Below are 22,116 nucleotides of genomic sequence, written 5' to 3' on the forward strand. Positions count from 1 at the left end.
ACAAAATATAAGAATGACTGTAATAATACTTATTATAATATAAATAATAATATAATATACATTTTGATGTGTTTGGAAACTTTATTTTTTATCATGATAAAATAAAAAAAATACAGTTGTATTTCAGGATGATCTAATGAAATTAATTTACTTTGAAATAAAAATTTTAGTATTTTTTCTTTATTTGATCTAAGTTTTATATTCATATATTTTATTTATTAGTATTATTTCTTTAATTTCTATTTATGATATATATATATATATATATATATATATATATATATATATATATATATATATATATATATATATATATATACATATATATATATATATATATTTATATTTATATATGCTAGTTCAGTTTCATCAACTAAAATAAAACTATAAGCATAAATGTTGCATTTTTTAAATAATGTCAGGATAAATTATATTTCCAAAATGTATATTATTATATTCTTTTTTTCTCTACAGTCATCCATTACTGTAATATACAACTTTATTTCCTGTTACAAAAAATGTTTTTTTTATTTATTTCAAATAAGTAGAAAACTACTACTGTCTATACTTTACAATTAGAACAATAAGCAAGCAAACAAACAAACAAATGAATAAATAAACACCATATTACTCTTATTACTACTTCAGTATGTGTATTAAGCATACCTGCCATTTACCATTTTGTGAAGAATACATGACACAACATACCGTATCCCATAAAGCATTTTCTTATTTCTTTGTCTGCTCACAACACAACTGGTCAGATAATTAGTTTAGTTTGTAACTTCTTCAGAGCGCTGATAATTTTTCAAATGTGAGTCTTTCTCGGCTACATTTACATATGTTAAACCAAGGAGATGCAGAGTATGTATTATATGCCATGTAGTTGTTAAATGCAGGTATGCAATGCCTATTGAGCACAGTACTCATACTGTATACTGCAGGACTGGTGCAGTTAAAGTAATTCTGCACAGCACACACACCCATGGCTGTTTATTTAGGTGTGGGAAGCAGAGCATGGTGGTCTCACCGATCAGTACAGCATCCCTCTGATGCTGGGTTTCACACATGCGTCCGGTGGCAGGGTCTGCGGGGAGATGTTGACAGGTGCAGACGTGCGCTGAGAAGACTAAATGAGGATATGACAGCCCAGCAGGACACTCACACTGATTGGACAAGATGCATGTCAGAATAACAGGATTCACAGCAACTGGGAAACATGTCAACTTGTTTCCAAAATCTGTTTTAAATATCACTTTTATATTTGTGGTCAGTAATTGATTTAAAATGCTTAAAAGTTTACAGTAATACTGTTTAAAAGCTTGGGGTCAGTAAGATTTTTTACAAATGTTTTTAAAAAGAAGTCTTTTCTGCTCATCAAGGCTGCATTTGTTTTCTAAAAAAATACAGAAAAAACTGTAATGTTGTGAAATATTATTACTATTTAAAAGAACTGCTTTCTATTGTAATGTAATGTAGAATGTAATTTATTCCTGTGATCAAAGCTGTATTTTCAGCATCATTACTCCAGCCTTCAGTGTCACATGATCCTTCAGAAATCATTCTAATATTATAGTTTATTCTAACATTTATCATTATCATCTATATTGAAAACAGTTATGATGCTTAAATTTTAAAAGAACAGCATCTACTTGAAACATATTTTTTTTGTAATCATGTCAAAGCCTTAATTGTTACCTTTGATCAAATTAATTGCATTAATGTGAAATGTATTATTATTATTATTATTGCTTTTATATGTGTGTGTGTGTGTGTGTGTATGTGTGTGTGTGTTTAATAGAACAGACCCCAAACTTTTGAACTATAGTTTAGATAAATTAGTAATATATAACAGAATATTTTATATACATAATTTCTTTTGGGGGTTTCAAAGAAAAAATCAATTCATTGCTAATGCTAGAATTATTATATTCAAGTACAGAAGAAATTCTTCATCATGACAGAGAGTCTGCTTCAGAACAGCTGAATGGCAGAATGAGTTTAAAAGCCAGACATCGTCTCCGAGTTCATGTTGTTTCTGGCGCTCCGTCTTTAAGGACGCTGCGTAAACACAATTTTCTTGAAGATGCATTTGTTTCTAGCCTCAGACAGAAGTCTTGAGGTGACAGAAGTGGACAGCTCTCTACAGACTGCCTTTGCTTGTAACTAGCGAAATGCCACGGATGTTTTTGTTTTCTTTCTGCCTGCCGGTGACAAGCCACTTGCTGCTGCTCTTAAGTCCCATAACATGTCAAATATTTTGAGAGGTTTTTTTGTTTTTGAAATATGGAAGTGTTTTCTAATCTTTCTAAACCTATTCACACATTCAGATGTCAGATCCTTGAATATCTTACACGCACAATATCTTAAAGGTTCTTCGTTGGCATTGATGGTTCCATGAGTAACCTTAAACATTCCATTCCACAAAAGCCTCTTTATAGTGGAGAAAGGGTCTTTAGATGATTAAAGGGGTCATATGATGTTGCTAAAAAGAACACTATTTTGTGTATTTGGTGTAATAAAAAATTTTTAAGGTGCAAAAAACATTATTTTCCACATACTGCACATTATTGTTGCTCCTCTATGCCCAGCCTTTCTGAAACACGTTGATATTTACAAAGCTCATCAGTCTGAGAAGCGAGGTTTGCTCTGATTGGCCAACGATCCAGTGCGTTGTGATTGGCCGAATGCCTCAAGCGTGTCAAAAATCAGGCAGGACAAGACAAAAACAATGAAACCCATTACAAACGAGCCATTTGTTGTATCTCGTGGGGACATAATTATGGATTATAATGACTTATACATTGTTTCTACGCATTTCGTTACGTTGTGCCGTGTAAACATAAAACCATATCTGCATTTGTAATTGGAGAAAGGACAAACAACAAGCACTGCTCTACACCAGCGGTTCTCAATTCCAGTCCCTGCGTATTTTCGCTTTCACAACAAACAGCATCTCTACGACATGGCGGCGGCAACATCAAAAATAAAAGTTACGACTTCTTCTTTCTTTGCGTGAACATTTGGGTGGCGTTATCCGTTATGCAAATCTTCCCACATAGTGATGTAGACATGTGGGGGCGTGTTTAAATGAGGCATTTTAGGAGGCCGTGGACGAGTCTTAACTTTTATGAAAGAGTATCTCTTTGGGTTTGAGACTTTAGTCTTTGCGCTGTTGGGGATCTTATCTATTCACGGACAGCTTGTAACACTCCTAAAAGAAAGGAAAACTTGAAATCCCATCATATGACCCCTTTAAAATGTTCATCACACTAAGAAAATGATGGTTCTTTTAAAGGATTAGTTGACGGCCAGAATAAAAATGTCCTGATAGTTTACTCACCCCCATGTCATCTGAGATGTTCAAATAAATTAAGATTTTTGTGGAAAACCTTCCAGGATGAATAAATGACAGCGCAATTTTCATCTTGGGTGGACTGTCACTTTAATAGTCCTAACTGTTAATATATTTTTCATAAAGTATAAAATGAAAATTGCAGTTAAATTGGCAGCACTACTTAAAACATTTCTTATACTCTACAAACAATTAATCTCTGCCACACAGAGACACAGGTGCCTGAGCCCCTCGGATCAGAGCCTCCATTTATAGAGACTGCAAGAACCAGCACAAATCGCCTACAAATTGGGCCATGCGTGACGGATGATCCTGACCCGTATACATGCCACTGTATTCATCGTGTGGGTACACTGTTGTGAAACAGCCAATTAGATGCTCTGGACCCGGCCATGGAGCGGCGAGATCGCAAGGGTGGTACAGAAATCGTCGCACGAGAACCTCATCGTCATTAGTGTGGAGGAACGAAGCGGCCAGAGCAGTGTCCAGCGTCATGATCCCGGCGCTCTGGGGTCAGTGCATTTGAAGGGGCTTGGATCGTTATTTGCCATTTAATGTGTCCCGCTCACTTCCCACGGAGCCGATTGGCTGACCTTGCATATATCTAACAGAAATGCTGCAGTTGCATCGTGTGACCTCCGCCGTCAAAACATTTCCCATTCCTCTTCTCCACAGGCAGCTTTGGGAATCGAGGTGAAATCATGAAAATGTGCCCCAATTGGTGGAAAAATGGGTTTAAAAATAAAACATCCATAGAGCCACTGCAAATATCAAACGTAAATCGCTTTGTTGCCACTTTCTTTCTGTGTGTATTGGGCGATAAATGTCAGGAGGTTGTGATATTTATTAATATTCTTCACCACAGCACATTAAGGCTCTAAGCGAGCGTTTATATTTATTTATAAGTCTATAGTTATAGGCCTTAAAACAAAGCAACAAGATCTAAGTGGATCTCATAACGTTTGTTTGCTTCATGATTTGTTTTGAAAGAAAAGGCCATTTGAAGAGTTACAAAAAACAAGTATTTTACACGCACAATTGTAATATGAATTCTGTAAATACTATGTGATAACTGGTTTTTCTGTCTTTTCCATATTATGACTGGAAATATTCAGTGGTGTTAATTCTGTTGCTCAGGTGCTTCCCTTACTTGATACGTGTTGCGTAGGTTTACATATGTCTAAACAGCATGTCGTTCCACACTGAATCCTGTTTAATAGACGTATCACAGTTCCTCAGAGAGCTGGAGGTGTTTGGATGAATTCACCAAACAACAGGAAGCACATAAAACGAGACGAAATCTAGACGCAAACCGTGTGCTGTGGGCTTGTTTGTGATTTGTGAGGCCTGTTGAAGGATGTTTGTTGATGTTTCCTCCGCAGATTCCTTCTATGATGTGGTCACAGTAGGAGCTCCGGCGGCCCATTCGCAAGGCTTCAAGAACGGAGGCTTGCAGAAACTGCTCAGCAAATACGAATCTGAGAAGAAGAGGTCAGTCTCCACATGTTCACACCTGTCTCTTCTGGTTACTTTGCACTGGAGATGGAGAAAGATGTTCTGACAGCTGTATATGAAACCATGAAAGCCTCCGATTGTGCATCAGACACACACCAGCATCCTGCTGTAACGATGGAAAAGGTGGCGAAATATTTCTGTCTTTTGCATGGATACGATTTTATACTAGATTAATTTGTCAACATGACACCACCGAGGAGTTTTTTCATTTAATGAGATTGTTTTTAATTCATTCGATCCTTGTCATCCATGTCTGAAGAATATTATTTTGAGACCACAGGCTGTCAGGCTCCAAAGCATTATAAAACAACGTAAATGTGGCACATATTGATGGTGGCTAGTCTCAATGGGCCTGTTTACACCTGGTAACTTCATTTGTTTTATCCTGATCGGATAGCTATCCACTCATGAAAACACCAGGTGTAAATGTTCTCCGAAACGCATTTGAGATGAAAATTAATCCAATCGCTCAAACCACTTCAGGAGTTTTTTCCAAACCCCATCTACAAATTGTCCTCCTCCCAAAACGTTGAAATAATAAACGTGTGAGAACATATTATAGGCTATATGACATTTTAGTCAGATATGACAGCGCTGATGCAACACGTATTGCCGAGGACGAGTTGCTGGGCATCTCTTCATCAAGCTGACGCGCAAACTGCCACGAATGAAACTGAACATAAGATGCAAACGCTCAACACGCAACCATCTTCATTAAAAGTAGTGTGATTAACTTATCTTTTCAGTGCTGATGCTGCACACTCTCATGTTGCAGGCTTTGATCTTGAAATGAGCTGATAACTAATAAAATGCAATGCTTATTTTTTTTATTTTGTTGACGTGAACTCTTTTAAATTTAAATATAGCACGAAAATTGAAGATCTGATTTATATCCATGTAAATATAAACTTTTAAACAGAGAGATATCAGATCAGTGAATAATCATATCAGATTTAATCAGATAGATATCCGTTTTAGCGAAAACACATTAAATGACCAGGTTTAAACAGGCCCAATATCTTGCACTGAGGCAAATGAATGTGTAAATTGATTATTTTGATGGAGAGAAATAAGCCGCATAAGCTGTAGCACGTTTAGATGTATTTCTAGGGAACTGTGTGAAGGTTACATCATTCGGAAGCTGAAACGTGCACGCAGATTTTCATCTTTTCAAAGTTGATGTTGTTATTTTGTCGTTGTTTTGCTTTAGGCCTAAATATTTTCCCTCATTAAATATCTTTCAATTGATCAATGTGTTAATCCAGTCAAATCCATTTGTTTTCTATGAATGATGGAGGATTTTTAATTTCACAATTCCTCAAGCTTTGATTCCAGTTGAAAAGCGATAGCGAAAACTGATCCGTGAAACCAACAGAGCTGTGATTTTCTGCCACATCGATGCTGAGTAAAGTCTGGATTTACTGGCTTTTATTCAGGATTTCATGTTTATTCCATAGACTGTATGAAAACATGGACGTAGTGTCCGTGACGTGACCCGTAGGCTTCCGAAGAGTGTTTTTGAAGCTGAAAGTGGGCGGAAGCGACCGTCGCCATCTTGGCAGCGAAGAGGCGGGAGCTGGTTGCTGAAGCCACGCCCACCTAGCTTGATGGTCACTCAAGTAGCCACGCCCTTAATTATGCAGAACTTTAAGGCTTAATAGAATTTAAACGGATGAGTTATACAAAAAAATTCACTCCCCTCGAAGACTTTTGCACGAAGGGCAAAATTAGCTATATAGACCCAAATCATTTTATGAACCAGGCTGTAAACATGTTTTTAATGGTGATTTTACCATGGGGAGTCTATGGGATTGACTCCCTTTTACAGCCAGCCTCTAGCGGCCAGTTGACGAATTACAGTTTAAGTTCTTGTTGGCTTCACGAGAGAGAGCCGTTTGGTTTTTTACAATGCCTTTATGTAGTATTTTTAGCCTTTTTAGCAGAAGTCTTGCTTAAATATAATTTAGGCCAAAACCACTTTACAAGTCGGAATGTGCAATGATTGTACTGTCATGAAGAGTAATAAGTGTTCACGTTCAGCCACAAGTTTAGTGCCAAATTGTTGGTGGAATATACAGTAACAGTGTTGTTTCTCTCTCTAGAGTCCTTAATGACTTTAATAACTTCAGAGTCGCATGTTTTCCCAGTTGGATCCTGTTGGCACGACTCTCCGAGTCTCTCCTGACGTGTTTGTTGCCCTCAAATGAATTGTGAACGTCTCTTTCTGCCTCAGTCGTCCATCTCGCACTCCTCCTCCATCTTCTGTTCGGTTTGTCCTCGCAGAGATGTTTAATTAGAAAGCCTGTGTCTTGACTCTAGCAGCCTGGCAGTCATTGAAACAGTTCCTCTGTCCTTGCCGTCACAGCAAACATTTCAGCTACGAGTGTTTTCTATTCTCCGCTCTCTGAAGAAGAAGGAAGAGCATGTCGTGTCATCTCATCCCTCTTGTGATTTCCATCAACAAAGAGCTTCACAAGTTTCTGGTATTCAGTTCTATTTTTGTATGTTGTGAATGATCACAGCTGGCTTTTGTGGATGCAGTCGAGTCTTAGGGGGTGATTTTGTCGACACGAAGCCCGTCGTGTCAATGTGTCCATTTCATATAATTTGAGATGTTCTTCTTTCAACCCCTCTGAGAACAGACTCATTAAAAACCAAGCAAAGTCCAATTATTTTTTTTACAGTGCCTGGATTTTTATGTTACTGAGCCAGACCGACAGAGGAATACTAGTACAAAGAAATTGAACATCTTTACAAAAAGTTTCCAGCCTCCAGTGGTGAAAAGATTTATCGGCGGAGCGCCACTGATACGAGGCAAGGACATTTGCTGTTTCTACTGGAGAGAAATCAATTTCTGAAAGAGCGTTGGCGCTGCACATTAATCCAGCCTGATATGGACCTCATTTTGTTTCCTTTTTGACTTGGCTAATGTTTTACTTCATGCTCAGATTTGCCCTTTCTCTGCCTCACTAGCTAGGAAGTCCTTCTATAGTTGTTTTATAAAAAAAAAAAAAAGAGAGAATTCCATTAAATCAGTGCGGTATTAAATTAGCATATAAAGTTAAAGATGTTTGTAAAAGAGGACGTTTAAAGGGGTCATATGATGTTGCTGAAAAGAACATTATTTTGTGTATTTGGTGTAATGAAATGTGTTTATGTGTGCTCTGATTGGCCAGCTATCCAGTGCGTTGTGATTGGTTGATTGTCTCAAGTGTGTGACGGAAATGTTACGGCCCTTGCCATAATATAAAACCCATTACAAACAAGATATTTGTTTCATCCAGTGGGGACATAATTACAGATTATAATGACTTGTGTTGCATATCACGCTGCGTAAAAATAAAACCATGTCTGCATTTGTGATCGGAGGAATGTCAAACAACAAGCGCTACTCTACACTGTTAAAACTCGCATTTTGAATCATTAGTGGCAAATCCTTTACATATGAAAACGTACTTACAGACTATGAGTCAGAAGAGCCAGACTTTCCTTGCAAAGTTGGAATTGCCCCACTTTATAGAAACAGACACTAGCATTATAGGCTATACTCACATGATTCAGTCCAAATCTGAACATTTGGGTTGGACTGTTCTGAAACAGTGTTGTAAAAACAACAAAATCACTGATTTCTAGTTGTTTTAGTCCTGTTTTGGAAGGGCAAACAAAGTCGTTTCGTTTTCACAACGAAACACACAGCGACTCCACGACATGGTGCCGGCGGCAACAGCAAGAATAAAAGCAACGCTTCTTTCTTTGCATGAACATTTGGGCAGTGTTATGCAAATCTTCCCACATTGTGGGGTAGACATGTGGGGGCGTGTTTAAACAAAGTGTTTAAGAGGGGTGTGCTAGACTGAACTTTTATAAAGCATATCTTTTGGGATTTGAGACTTTAGTCTTTGCAACTTTACTCATCTTCTTATGCACTTCTCAAGAGCTTGTAACACTCCAAAGAGAAATAATTGCAACATATGGTTATCATTAATTCTTCTTTGTGTCATTCCAAACGTGTGACTTTTTCATCTGTGGATACCCAATTGAAAGTGTTTTGAAGATTGCACTAGCTGAACTTTTACATGCAATTACAATGAATGAGGACTAAGACTTTTATGCTTCAAAGGCCACAAAATCACTAAAAAGTTCAGTAAATTATGTATATGACTTGTGCACCATGGTCCAAGTTTACTGAAGTCGTAGCTTTTTGTGAGAAATATCATAATCCAGATCAGTCCAATTCATTTTGACAGTTTTTTTTTAACTGACTAATTTGATTTTATTGAAAAGATCTGATTCAAAAGAATGAATCATTCACAATTCAGCTAAGCAGAGCTGTGTCAGACAGATGAATGTCAGTGAATGTCAGTTAAACTTCAAGAGGCTTGGAATATAGTGTACACGTCTTGTGAACTTTATGGTCATTTAAGTCTATTTTAAGGCTTAAATGTTCCAGTTCTCATTCATTGTAGTTGCATGGAAAAAAGCAACCAAATGCATTCTTCAAAATGTTTACATTTGTGGTCCACTAAAGAAAATGTTTTGGAAAGACACAAATGTAAATAAATGAAAACAAAATGTGCATTTTGAGTGAACTATACTTCCATGCTTGGTTGTTTTTATATCTCTTCACACATAAAAGGTGCATTCACACGACATGTGACAATGAATGAATAGTGCAGCAGAACTTGTGTGTGAATGATTGCAAGAAACTCTGTGTAGATGACCTCGTGAGCACACTCATAATCATTCACGCATCCACCCAGACCTTCCTGGAAGGCAACCTTTTAGCATTTTCTTTGATTAGAAGACAAATAATAGGACAGACGCAATTCTTAGCCATTATTAATGAATGACAGGAAAAAGGGTGCTGGGGAAAAAAGGAAGCTGAGAGTGAAATGAAAGAGCCATCTGTCTTTTCTTCTGCCTGAAGAGCGAAGCAGGAAAGGCGGCCGGGGAGCGATTGGACCGATCCATCAGGTCAGGGGTGGACGCTCGGCCCGATGTAATATGTGGCTACAATGGCTTTGATTGGCTCGCTGTGTGAAAGCCAATCAATATCCATTTCTCCGGTTCCTTGAGGCCGCCTCCAAGCCCAAGCAGTTATTTCTCTTTAACTTCACGAGTGTCTTATTTGCCTGTAATTTGAGCGTGTCGGCATGACTAGAATGTTCTGTCGTTCAGCAGTCGATTTGCTCGCTGCACAAAGATAATCGTCTCCTTCCAGATGGCTTGAATGGGTGCATTTGAGTGTGTACTTTGACTACATCCCAGCAACGTTCTCAGAAATTTGGCTAGCGTTCTGGCTGGGTTTTCCCAAAGATATGAACAAAAATTGTTCCAGCCTAGATTACAGAATGTTTATTCAGAGTTTTCAAATCTTGGTATAGTTCTTCAAATTTTCACAGAAGAACATAATTTTTACATTCATGAAACTTTTTTTTCATGAATTCGTGGAACATTATTTATATATTCACAGAACATCTATGGAACGTTATTGATATATTCCTGAAACATTGATGGAACGTTATTGACATATTTGTGGAATATCGATGGAACATTATTAATATATTCCTGGAACATCATATTTGTGGAACATCAAAGGAATATTATTGATATATTTGTAGAAAATCCATAAATCATTATTGATTTCAAACATTTTTGTACAACATTGATGGAATGTTATTGAAATATTTCTGGAACGTCAATGGAAGTTCCGATGGAAGATCAAAAGAACATTATTAATACGTTCCTGCAACATCACTGGAGCATTATTGATGTATTCCTGGAACATCGATGGAGTATTGTTGATATAATTGTGAAACAGACCATGTCTGGCCTGGTGTAAACTCTCACCCTGTGGAATACACATCTCTCTCTCTGCCTTTCTATTTGTACGTTTGATTAGAGATTCACCAGAGACGTGGACCTGATTGCACTGAAGGGCTTGGCGTTTCCTTTCCTCTCATTAGCATCATCTTTAAGTTCCATTGATCATTTGTGAACGTCTAGACAGCACATTTACAGATCTGCCGATGTGTGTGGAGGATGAGGTTTATGGTAGTGAATATTTCCTGCTGTTCTGCGGCCAAACGTCCCCCATGCTGTGTGTTTGATGCTGCGGTGTAGATTATTTTAGGCTAGTTATGCACCCTTTTGAAGAATACACTGTTACTGTAATTGCTAATAGACTCAGGAGTAGACATATTTAATTTAATGACAACTCTTTGAAGATACTTTGACTCTGTAGCTGCCCAAGCAATAAGCTTAGCACAACAACAATAAGTTTATCAATCCTCTAAAAAAAGGGTCAAATTTAACTTAATTTTTATTAACATTTACTAATAAAATTAAACAAAACAATATTGTATTTGCATGCATAATAAGAATAAATAAATAAATCAAAATACTGCTGTTTTTAACAATCATATAATCTTAATAATTTGTCATTTTGTATGTAAAAAAAATATTACATGCAACACTAACTTAATAACACAAATCTGTTTATATTTTAATATAATTATATTTTGTTATTTATTTTGTAATAATATTATATTGTATTTCATTATATAATATATACATATTTTTATTTTATTTTAACAATACATTTGAAATACTATTTAATATCTTATTATATAAACCACATTCAAAAACAGAAGTATATTAATTTATTAATTTATTTGTATGAAATATATTTATAATCATAATTTCTAATTCTGAATTTATATGCAATGATTAATCACGATTAATCGCATCCAAAATAAAAGTTTTTGTGTACATAATATATGTGTGTATTGTGTATTGTGAAATATATATATATATATATATATATATATATATATATATATATATATATATATATATATATATATATATATATATATATATATATATATATACACACACACACATACACATGCATGTATATATTTAAGAAAAACATGTTATGCTTATATATTAAATATATTTATATATAATATAAATTATATTTATATAAATATATACTTGTAAATACATGTAAATATTTTCTAAATATATACTGTATGTGTGTGTGTTTAAATATACATAATAAATGTAAACAGCATACACATAAATATTATGTACACAAAAACTTTAATTTTGGATGCAATTAATCGTGATTAATCGTTGCCCACCACTAATATTTCCTCCTTTTTTTTTTTACTTTCTGAGATTAGAAAGTATTTAAAAAATTGTTTTGTATAAGAACTGACTGGTGATTCATTCTTTTGAACTGGTTGATTAAAATGAACTAGATGAACAAACTGACTGGCTGAAATGAATCCGAGTACTATGCTAATGCTGTTTGCTGTACCGTATCTCCCTGAGTATTGTCTCTGCCTCAGTTTCAGTTTGCCATCTACTTCTGGAGAGTCTGTAGATGAAAATGCCCAGACCTGCACAGGTTGTGTGTGGTGTTTGAGATTGGGAGCAAAGTCTGGAGGGTTTGTGATCAGTGAGTCAGGTGCTTCTCTCTACTGCTAGTCTTCACGGCACAAATGCTGTTTTCCTGAACCTGGCTTGATAAAGAAGCTCTTCAGATGAGATCAGCTCTGGTTCTCCTGAGGTGTGCGGCAGACGAATCATTAGCTGTGGCACCGGGTCGCAGGTGGCATTAGGGGGAAGTGATTCCTGTCAATCACCTCCTAATAAACACCACACTCCTTCTGCCTTTCCTTTGCTTGGTTTTAGGACACTGCTGCTAATGGTTTGTTTCATCAGTATCAGAGATGATCTGTATTACTGTACAACTACTCAGTTTAACATACTGCAGCAAAGTACACAAGTTAATTACTAAAATGGCACAAAACAGTGAGGAACTCAATGTTTTTAATGTATATTTATGCATTGTATTAAAAAATGTATTGTGCCACCAAAATATTAAAATGACACACTGGGTGCATTACTTTGAGTGATTCAAATGAATCTGTGAATCAGAAAACAGATTGTTATAATGAACTGTATGAGCGAACTGAATCATTAAACCCTACAGATTAAACTGACTTTTCCAAATCATATTTAATGAAAAAAAAAGAATAATAAATCTGAGTCTATTTTGGAACCAGTTCATTGAAATTTACTTTCTGGATGAATATATTTGATTGAAACAAATTGAATTTAATTAAAATTTGTGAAACACTTTTGAGTGATGATTGTCCAAAGGAAATGAATCGCTAAAACGGATCATTCAAAAAAATAATAATAATAGTAAAATCACTGTTGAGTGGTAAACAAATCTGTGAATCTATTTTTAATCCATTCATTGAAACAAATTGTCTGAATGAATCAGTTCATTAAAACAACCTTTAGAATTGGTGTTTTCGAACACTGTTGAGTTGACTCAAATGATTTGGTAGATCTGATTTAAACCAGATTGAAATGAATGAACTGAATCACTAAGATAGAGAGTTGAATGAATGTACTGAATCACTAAGATGGAGAGTTGAATGAATGAACTGAATCACTAAGATGGAGAGTTGAATGAATGAACTGAATCACTAAGATGGAGAGTTGAATGAATGAACTGAATCACTAAGATGGAGAGTTGAATGAATGAACTGAATCACTAAGATGGAGAGTTGAATGAATGAACTGAATCACTAAGATGGAGAGTTGAATGAATGAACTGAATCACTAAAATGGAGAGTTGAATGAATGAACTGAATCACTAAGATGGAGAGTTGAATGAATGAACTGAATCACTAAGATGGAGAGTTCAAAGTGGAATGAACAAAGTGAATCGTTAAAACAGAAAGTTCAGTGACTTTTCAAAACATCGATAAAGGAATCTATTTTTTTGGAATCTATTAAGTGAATCTTTTTTGAACCAACTCATTGAAATGAACTATCTGAATTAACAAATTTTCTAAAAAAAAACAAAAACAACTTATGAACACTTTGATTGATGACTCAAATTAATCAGCAAAACCTTTTTAAAACCGATTCATAGAATTGATTTAAACAAATCAGTTTGATTGAACCAAACAGCCTTTAATTGTAAGCACTACAGTATTCCATGATGACTCAAATTAACTGGTAAATAAATTTTTTTATCTTAGTCTTTTTCAAATGAGCGAATTGATTCAGACTATTTGTGAATACAATTAACAGATTAATTGAATGAATCAGAGGATCTACTTTTTTTTTACCGAACCATTCAAACTTTGACCAAACGGGTTCAGTCTGTACTAATGATTCTCTGTATTAAATCAGATCAGGCTTCACACAGATACTTGTTGGAAAATGAGAATGTGCTTATTACAAAAGAAAGATCCAAGGCGCTTCAACTGCTCCAACAATGTTTAAAAGCCTTTAGTTACATTCTGGCCATCTCAATAATGATGCATTTCGTCCTTTCTCCAAGTGTGAATGTATCTATGTTAGTGAAGTTGTGTCATTACTTTTAGTACATAAAGCATCAGTTTGACTTTTTAACCCGGTCTCTGCAGTGTTTCGTCATTGCAGACCTGCTAAATGAGTCCATTGGCTAGAGTTATTGATGTCCCCTCATATATTTCTCTGTCTTTGTTGTGCGTCTGCTCTCTTTAAGCAAGTCCTTGTATTTGCTCAGAGCCGCGGTGGTTAGCGATCCTCCCGAGAGCTAATTATCTGAAGCCATGGGCCTGGTCTCTGTGTGTCTCGGCCGATACGCTGATCTAGGATCTGTCTCTAATCTCCAGCATCACAAACAAACTCACAGACCACAGCGGCTCGTCATTATGTGTCGTCCCTTTCCCCATAACTGTTCGGTGTATTTGATGAAGTCTCACCACTGCCATTATAAGTGGACATGAATTGGACGCTCAAGTGGCCAGAGGCCTTTTCTAACATTAACAAGCACTTATCATTCACGTCTACACATTTAGAGAAAACTGGAATGGTTGCAACTTTAGTGGCTGTGCAGATGATTGAGTTTAATACACGCACCAGGGCTCTCATTAATGAGTAAATGATGGAGAAATATTGAAATAATGACTTTTGGAATGGCAAATTTGCCATAGATGAAATCCGGATGGGACTAATAAGAGTAAAGTCATTTGTATGGCTGAATTTAGTTATCATAAGAGCACAATAAGTGTGATTATAATTGAAACGGGGCCTGTGAGTGTGTGTTAGTTCAGAACGGCTTCGTAGAATTATGCTTATAATATCAAATTAGGCAATTTGGTGTTAATCGTGTTAAATGCTGTAATGCTGTTAAACATGTTTAATTGATCTAATTTGTTGTAAACACACACACACACACAAAAATCAAGCTGCTGTATTAAATGCATGAATTCAGTGTTATACCAACCTCAAAGGATTCACAAGCATCTGTACACTGTGTTTTCGAAGCTGTTTAAGCACATTTTATATACGTATATATTATTAATATTGTTTTATATTTAGATAAATATATATAAGAGGGCTTACCATTTAGAAGTAAGAATCAGTTAGTTTAAATAAAATTAAGTAAAATGTTACATTTTAAATAAATCTAAAATATTTTATAAATATATATAAAAAATTAAATAATAATTAACTCTCTCTCTCTCTCTATATATATATATAATACATATATAATACATATAAATAATAAATCAAAAATATTATAATTATGTAATCAAAAGTGATGAAATATGTGTAATTTATTTAAATAATTACATGAATGTATAAATGTTTACAAATATAATTCATATTTTAACAAATTATATAATATAAATAATACATCTAAAATGTTCTAATTGTATAATTAAGTGAAGTTGTGTAAAATGTATCTTAGTAAATTTGTAAATATATTTACTAATAAATATTAATTCTAAAACATTATTTTATAATTGCATACAATTGTATTATTTAAAATAAATAGTATGTAACAATAGTTTAAATCATATGTTTTAATATTAACATGTTTTATTTTGTACGTGATAATTCATTATTTTATCATAAAAGTATAATTATATTATTTTAAATAAATAATACATAATAATATTTAAATAATATAATAAAATGATTTATTTTAGTACTTTTTTTTATCATATTGGTGCAAGACACTATTAAAAGACGTTTTGGCATCGTTCATCGTTCATCGTTCACAGTGCATTGTCTTATTTGCAGACTAAGTTCATCTATACAAATATCCACAGGGTCACCGAGAGGGTAAAACAAAAAACAAAACAAATGATGACTTTTTTTTAGATGCAAACTGTGTAAGTGGCCATCAGGGGAAAACAATGATCTGCTAAAAATGCATGATATGATCCCTTAAAAAACAGTAATTTCTCCTGGCTGCTCAGATGAAACACGGGCCGTGATGTTCACGCAGGGACTGGAATTGGCTCGGCTGGGTTTGTTAGGTATATTTTGTCTGCACAGAGCTGTAATCACAGCTGTCTGATGATGAGGAAGACGACGCTCTGTTATTTATTCTGTGTCTCTGTTTCTGTTGTCTCTCTGGCTGCTGGATGACGTCCTCCAGCCACAGCACGGCGTATCAGTGCATTTACTATCCTCCAGAGCAGACGGCCAAGGCCCGTGAGATCCTGTGTGTGGTGTCCCAGCTGCAGCCGCACATCTCTGCGCTGGCCGACCAGCTGCTCCAGACGGCCCAGCAGAGCCCCATCCAGCCTCTCCGGGACGTCCTCAAGAGCCTGGAGGAGAAGGTGAGGCCTGCAGACGCTTGCCATTCATCAGATGGGACAGATGCTAGCAAAGATTTCTGTTTCAAATACATGCTCTTCTTCAGAGATTCATGAAGAAAGTGCCTCACCATTTCCACAAAAACGTGGTGCAACCTAATAATAAGATAATTCTAAGAAAATTTTAATTTTATAAAAAAAATGAGACTTATTTCAAAAACATGAAAATTTGAGAAAAGAAATCACACTGACCCAAAATCTAAATTTATATATGGATATTTATTTTCTTTTCCCCAAGATAAAAAAAAAAGTATTATGACTCATTAAAAACCTTTAATTTAATTTAATTTAATTTAATTTAATTCCAAGACAATAACTAGACGTTAGGTGTAGGTGAGGATCCATTCTGAAATTATTATTATTATTATTATATTTAATATTTTATTAAAATGTTAAAATATATAGTAATAGACATTATTAGATCTTTTTTCATTCGTTGATTTGTTTGTTTATTTATTTATGTATTTATTATACAAAAGTATTTTTTTTAATGTAATAGCTGGACATGAGGTGTAGGTAAAGATTTATTATGGTATTATTATGAATCATCAAAACACTCTTAAAAGATGATTTTGCCAGTGTCCTTGAAATAAACAATCAAACAAACAAAATAAGTATTATAAAAAATAAAATAAAAATATATAGAATAATTTAAGGTAATAACTGGACTTAGTATTAATATGACTCATTTAAAAAAAAAACTTGAAAATCTTTTTTCGAAAGGCTATTTTAGCCAATGTCCTTGAATATATTTAGTATTTATTTTATTTTATTTTATTTTTTATGTTTTTTGTTTTTCATAATAACTGGACATGAGGTGTAATCAAGCATTCATTATGGTATTACTATGACTCATCCAAAAAAAATAATCTTTATTCGAGAGGCAATTTTAGCCAGTGTCCTTGAATACCCGAGTCAATCTGGGATTGCATAAAGTTTCAAATTTTAAAGAAAGTATTAATCTTCAAGACGGTGGTTTGGGAGCATAAATGTAAAATGAGGCAGAAGAGTGCGTCTGGTAATAGTCCTGCAAATGTTCATGCTTTAAGGGCAAATATCTCTGCTAATGAAATACGCTACTGTCACACTCCATTTCTCCAGACGCACAAGCTCCACATGCTTCTGCTGAATCACTGAGAGAAACCAGACAACAGCACTGTGCTTGTACCGTGTCAAATGATAATACCATGGTATTACCATGGTACCATGACAAAAACCATTACACCAAACCATTAAAATACATCACTGAAATGAATTGCATGGTGAATCGGTACAGCAGTGACTCTGCTCTGTGTTTCTGTAGACAGCACCAGATTTCACATCAACAAACGCACAGAGTCTCGGCCTGAAACTGGTCAGTTTGGAAACATGAAGGCTGTTGGGTCTGTCACGTTCCCCTCTGCCAGAGCCGACAGAAGCCACCGGGCAGAGTGTCTGGTGTTGGAGGCCTTGGTGTTTTATGTGTGTAATTAATGAATTACATCTGCTGCCGTCAGTGTGCAATCGGTGACACAGAGATTGTTTCTGCCACAGCAGAATATCAGCAATCATCCTCCTTCATTGTTTGATTCTCTCTGGCGCTGCTCTTCACCTCCTTGATTAGCAGTAGGACGACTGCCGCGTGATCACACGCTTCTGCTGATTGAGATCTCCACCTCAGCCTCTGTTTGTGTGGACGCCTGGTGATGTCGCATTAGACTTGTGTACAACACTACAAGCACACCGTCTACAGCTGTCACTAGTTTTATTTTATTTGATTTAACGTATACAATACAGCAAGCACAGCATCTAGGGCTGTGATTTTTATTTTATTTTATTTTATTTTATTTTATTTTATTTTATTTTATTTTATTTTATTTTATACAGATAGAAAAACATCTAGGGCTATGACTTTTATTTTATTTTATTTTATTTTATTTTATACAGACAGCAAAAAATCTAGGGCTATGACTTTTTATTTATTTTATTTTATTTTATTTTATTTTATTCATTTATTTTTATTTTTTATAACTGTAATTTTAACCAAACAGAAGCTGTAACTGTTGATTCAGAATCTGTTATCATATTAACCAAAACACAACTGTAAAAAAAATCTGTTTTTTTATTTGCTATTTTATTTATAAATTTTTTTTTACCTATCATGTTGACCAAACAGCAGTTTATTGATTCAAAATCTTTCAGAACTTTTATTTATTTAATTATTACAAAGTAATTTGAAATAATTATATCAAAATGATTATATTTATTTATTCGATTATTATTTTATTTTTATTTTTATTTCATTCAACGTTCAAACTCTTTCAAACTTATAAAAACTCTTAATTGTAAGCCATATTTCTCTAAATGAACAGATGTAAGAATGATATTTATGATTATTTATTATACCAGGGATGGGCAACTGTACGGCCCACTGGATTATATTAGACTCGGATTATCAATTTTAAAGCATTTGAAAAGTAAGTCACAAATAAATAAATTAAAATCTGACCATGAAAACAGTATTTTCTTTCATTGGTCTCATCTTGATTTCATTTATAAATCCAGTGTATCATGATTTATTCTCGAGTCTCGTGATGAGGTTTTCACTGTGAAATCAGACTTTTGGACATTGCATACTCTGACAGTTTCTCCAAACACACAAATCTATACATATGTACAAGTACCTACGAATATGAATGAGGTCGTACTGCAAATATTCGCACAAATCATATGTTGTTGTTGAAGAAGAACCGGCGTGTCTTCCGTGTCTCTAATTCTTCTCACTCTTTCTTCTGCATTTCTATCTCGGTCTGTTTATTAGTTTTCTGATGCATGTCTCGTCCTCCCCTTTAATCTTCATCACAGGGTCTTCTGCTGCGCTGTATTTGAATGAAATGTTGGTTATTAAACGCTGGCTCTCCTCTGTCTGTCTGCAGACGAAGCAGTTTGTTCACGCTCTGAAGGATGAGTTGGTGAAGAGTGCTCTCCTGGCGCTGCACGCCGCCCGTCCCGGATACGTCAGCAAGAGTCAGGGCTCCGCTCGGTCCAGCCCCGATCCACACCCCAGCGCCGCCCCGAAGCCACACAGCGTCTGCAACAATCTGGACGACTCCCAGACACCACAGAGAGAAAGCCAAGCGTCTCCCGTCCGCTCCGACTCCATCCCGCACCACAAAGAGTACGACGAGGAGGAATGGGCAAGTGCTTCCCTTCACAGAAATCATGCATCATCAGGAGTAGGGGTGCACAATACTGGATTCATCTCCTAAAACCTGATATGGCTAATCTAGAACTAATCTTGTTCTTAACACACTTTAATTGTGCGGAAGTATTCCTGAAGTCCAACTAAAGACATACTGAAGCATATTTGATTGTGCTAAAGTTAAACTTCTGGTACACTTTAAATATTTAGCATTTAAAGACTGATATTATACAAAGATTACACAATCCTCATCAACAGTGGCATTAAAACACATTTTGGGATTAATGTTAAGAAATGTGCAGTGTGCACAAGTAGTAATAAACACGTGATGAATGGAAACAATGTTCTTAAATCAGCTCCAAATATCTAAACATGCTAGATATCCTCAGATTTACAGTCTGAAAGAAAACAAGTATTCTTTGGTTTTTCTGTTTCTTCTGCCATTGAATAAAAAATAAGGGTAATTTTTGACTTTTTATCTCCCAATTTGAACTGCTGGACTGCTTCTTGCAATTCTCAGTTGTGAGATATAAGCTCGTCGTAGCGAGTTACAAGGTCAGTATTGCAAGATCTTGCAACTCTGACTTTATTTCTCACAATTCAGACTTACTCCTCACAGTTGCGAGTTTATATCTTGCCTTTCTGACTTCTTTTCTTACAGAATTGTGAGCTATTAACACAGTGTTTTGTACAAAGTCAAATTCATGGGATATAAACTCAAAACTGTGAGATACCCTTCTCGTTTTTTTCTCACAATTGCATCTTTGTCTTGCAATTCAGACTTTTTGTTTGAGTTCATACCTGACTTTTCACAGAATTGTGAGACATAACCATGCAGTTGCCTGTTATAACGTCAAAATGGCAAGATATAAGCTTGCAATTGCGTGTGTGTGTGTGTGTGTGTGTGTGTGTGTGTGTGTGTGTGTGTCATAACTGTGGCTAACAGGAGAGGATTAGACATCTCTAATCAATAGCCAAATATCTTGCATGTCCTTGAGCGCCGCTCACAGGAGGGAAGGAGAAGCCATGCCCGATGTTTGCTCGACATTAAGATGATCAATTTTCACAGTATTCATAGCAGAAGTATATTGTCGTTTTTCCTGTCAGAATTGTTTGTTCATGTAGTTTTTTACTCTGTCAGCCAATAGAAGTGCTGCTTTCATACATTTGCATAAATGTCATAGGAGTAACCAGTAAGTGCTTAATTAAATATTATGAGAAGTCATTTTATTGTCTCTCTCTCCATAAAAAGGTGCAATAAAATAGAAAGAGCAAACACACTCTCTTTCGGTCTCAAACCTGCTCGCTTGTTTTCCTCCTCCTTTAGCTTTAAATGTAACGCATGGGGAGACCGTCTTATCTTTTGGTGCTAAAGATAATATTTCTGCATATTAAACCAGAGCTGAAGTTGAATTGTGTGTGTGCGCACGCATGTGTGTGTGTGTGCAGCTTCTGCAGTGGTTTTAATGAGATCAGGAGCCGTATTACAGAAACATCCTGACTTAGAAACCATACTGAATTTCAATTAGGAGCTATATACATTCTGTTGAACTTGTCTAGCTCTTAATTTAAGTTTTAAGAAAGGAAGATTCTGTAATAAGAAGCCCAAAACAGGCGGACAGAAACATCTTCTTTAGGTTGTTGGAGAAACTTCTGGAAAGGAGTCGAACACAGCTTCAGTCAGACTACATCTAAATGAACCCTAAAATAAAGGAACCCTTAAAGTCTGTTAAGGTTTGCTCTGGCTCTTCCAGGACAGGGTCTGGGTCAGTGTGGCCAAGAGTCTGAACTGCGTCATCGCTCTGGTGGATAAACTACAGGAGCAAGACAACAACAACCAGGAATCAGCGCCCGCACACACGCTGGCAGACGTCATCACCTCACACAGTCCTGGTACGACAAACTACACTGAACACAAACACTCAGATGATCAATTCAAACTCTAGACTGCAGCTGCAATCAACCAAATACTTAAAGGCTCAAATAATACATCAAAAATGCCAAACGGCTGCTTGAATGATCAATGAACTGCCTGAAGGTGATTTCATTTCCTTTTATGGTGAGGCATAGACTATGAAAATGTTTTGGACTGAATTAATTATGCTGTTGCCCTGGATTAATTACGAAAATTATAGATTTTTGTTACACTTAACGCTCCCCATTATGAGCATTTGAAAGGCATTTGATTTATTATTTGAATTTTGGGTAACACTTTATTTGAAGCCTTTATATACGATGCATTATTAAAAGTATTTGAATGCATTAATTAAGCCTAATGCACCAATGCATTGTTTGATTCCATTAATAATGGTAACCAGAGTTATAATCCATTTTAATCCTTACATATTTATTGCTACACCTTAAAAAAATTGTAG

The 22,116-nt window shown here is 35.4% G+C and overlaps 1 protein-coding gene across 7 annotated transcripts in view; it reads left to right on the forward strand.

Annotated features, from left to right (window-relative positions):
- The window catches only part of LOC127949237 (type II inositol 3,4-bisphosphate 4-phosphatase), a 145,197-nt gene that overhangs the window by 97,129 nt on the left and 25,952 nt on the right, over positions 1–22,116 (forward strand). For 5 of the 7 annotated variants that reach the window (XM_052546271.1, XM_052546276.1, XM_052546273.1 and 2 more), the window contains 4 exons: positions 4,734–4,846; positions 16,341–16,524; positions 19,476–19,736; positions 21,496–21,634. In XM_052546271.1, the coding sequence (XP_052402231.1) occupies positions 4,734–4,846; positions 16,341–16,524; positions 19,476–19,736; positions 21,496–21,634 (697 nt within the window). The remainder of the gene's footprint in view (positions 1–4,733; positions 4,847–16,340; positions 16,525–19,475; positions 19,737–21,495; positions 21,635–22,116) is intronic. The other 2 variants (XM_052546272.1, XM_052546277.1) reach the window with 1 other exon arrangement.

This window comes from Carassius gibelio, chromosome B1 (assembly GCF_023724105.1).
Source record: "Carassius gibelio isolate Cgi1373 ecotype wild population from Czech Republic chromosome B1, carGib1.2-hapl.c, whole genome shotgun sequence".
Taxonomy (NCBI): Eukaryota; Metazoa; Chordata; class Actinopteri; order Cypriniformes; family Cyprinidae; genus Carassius; species Carassius gibelio.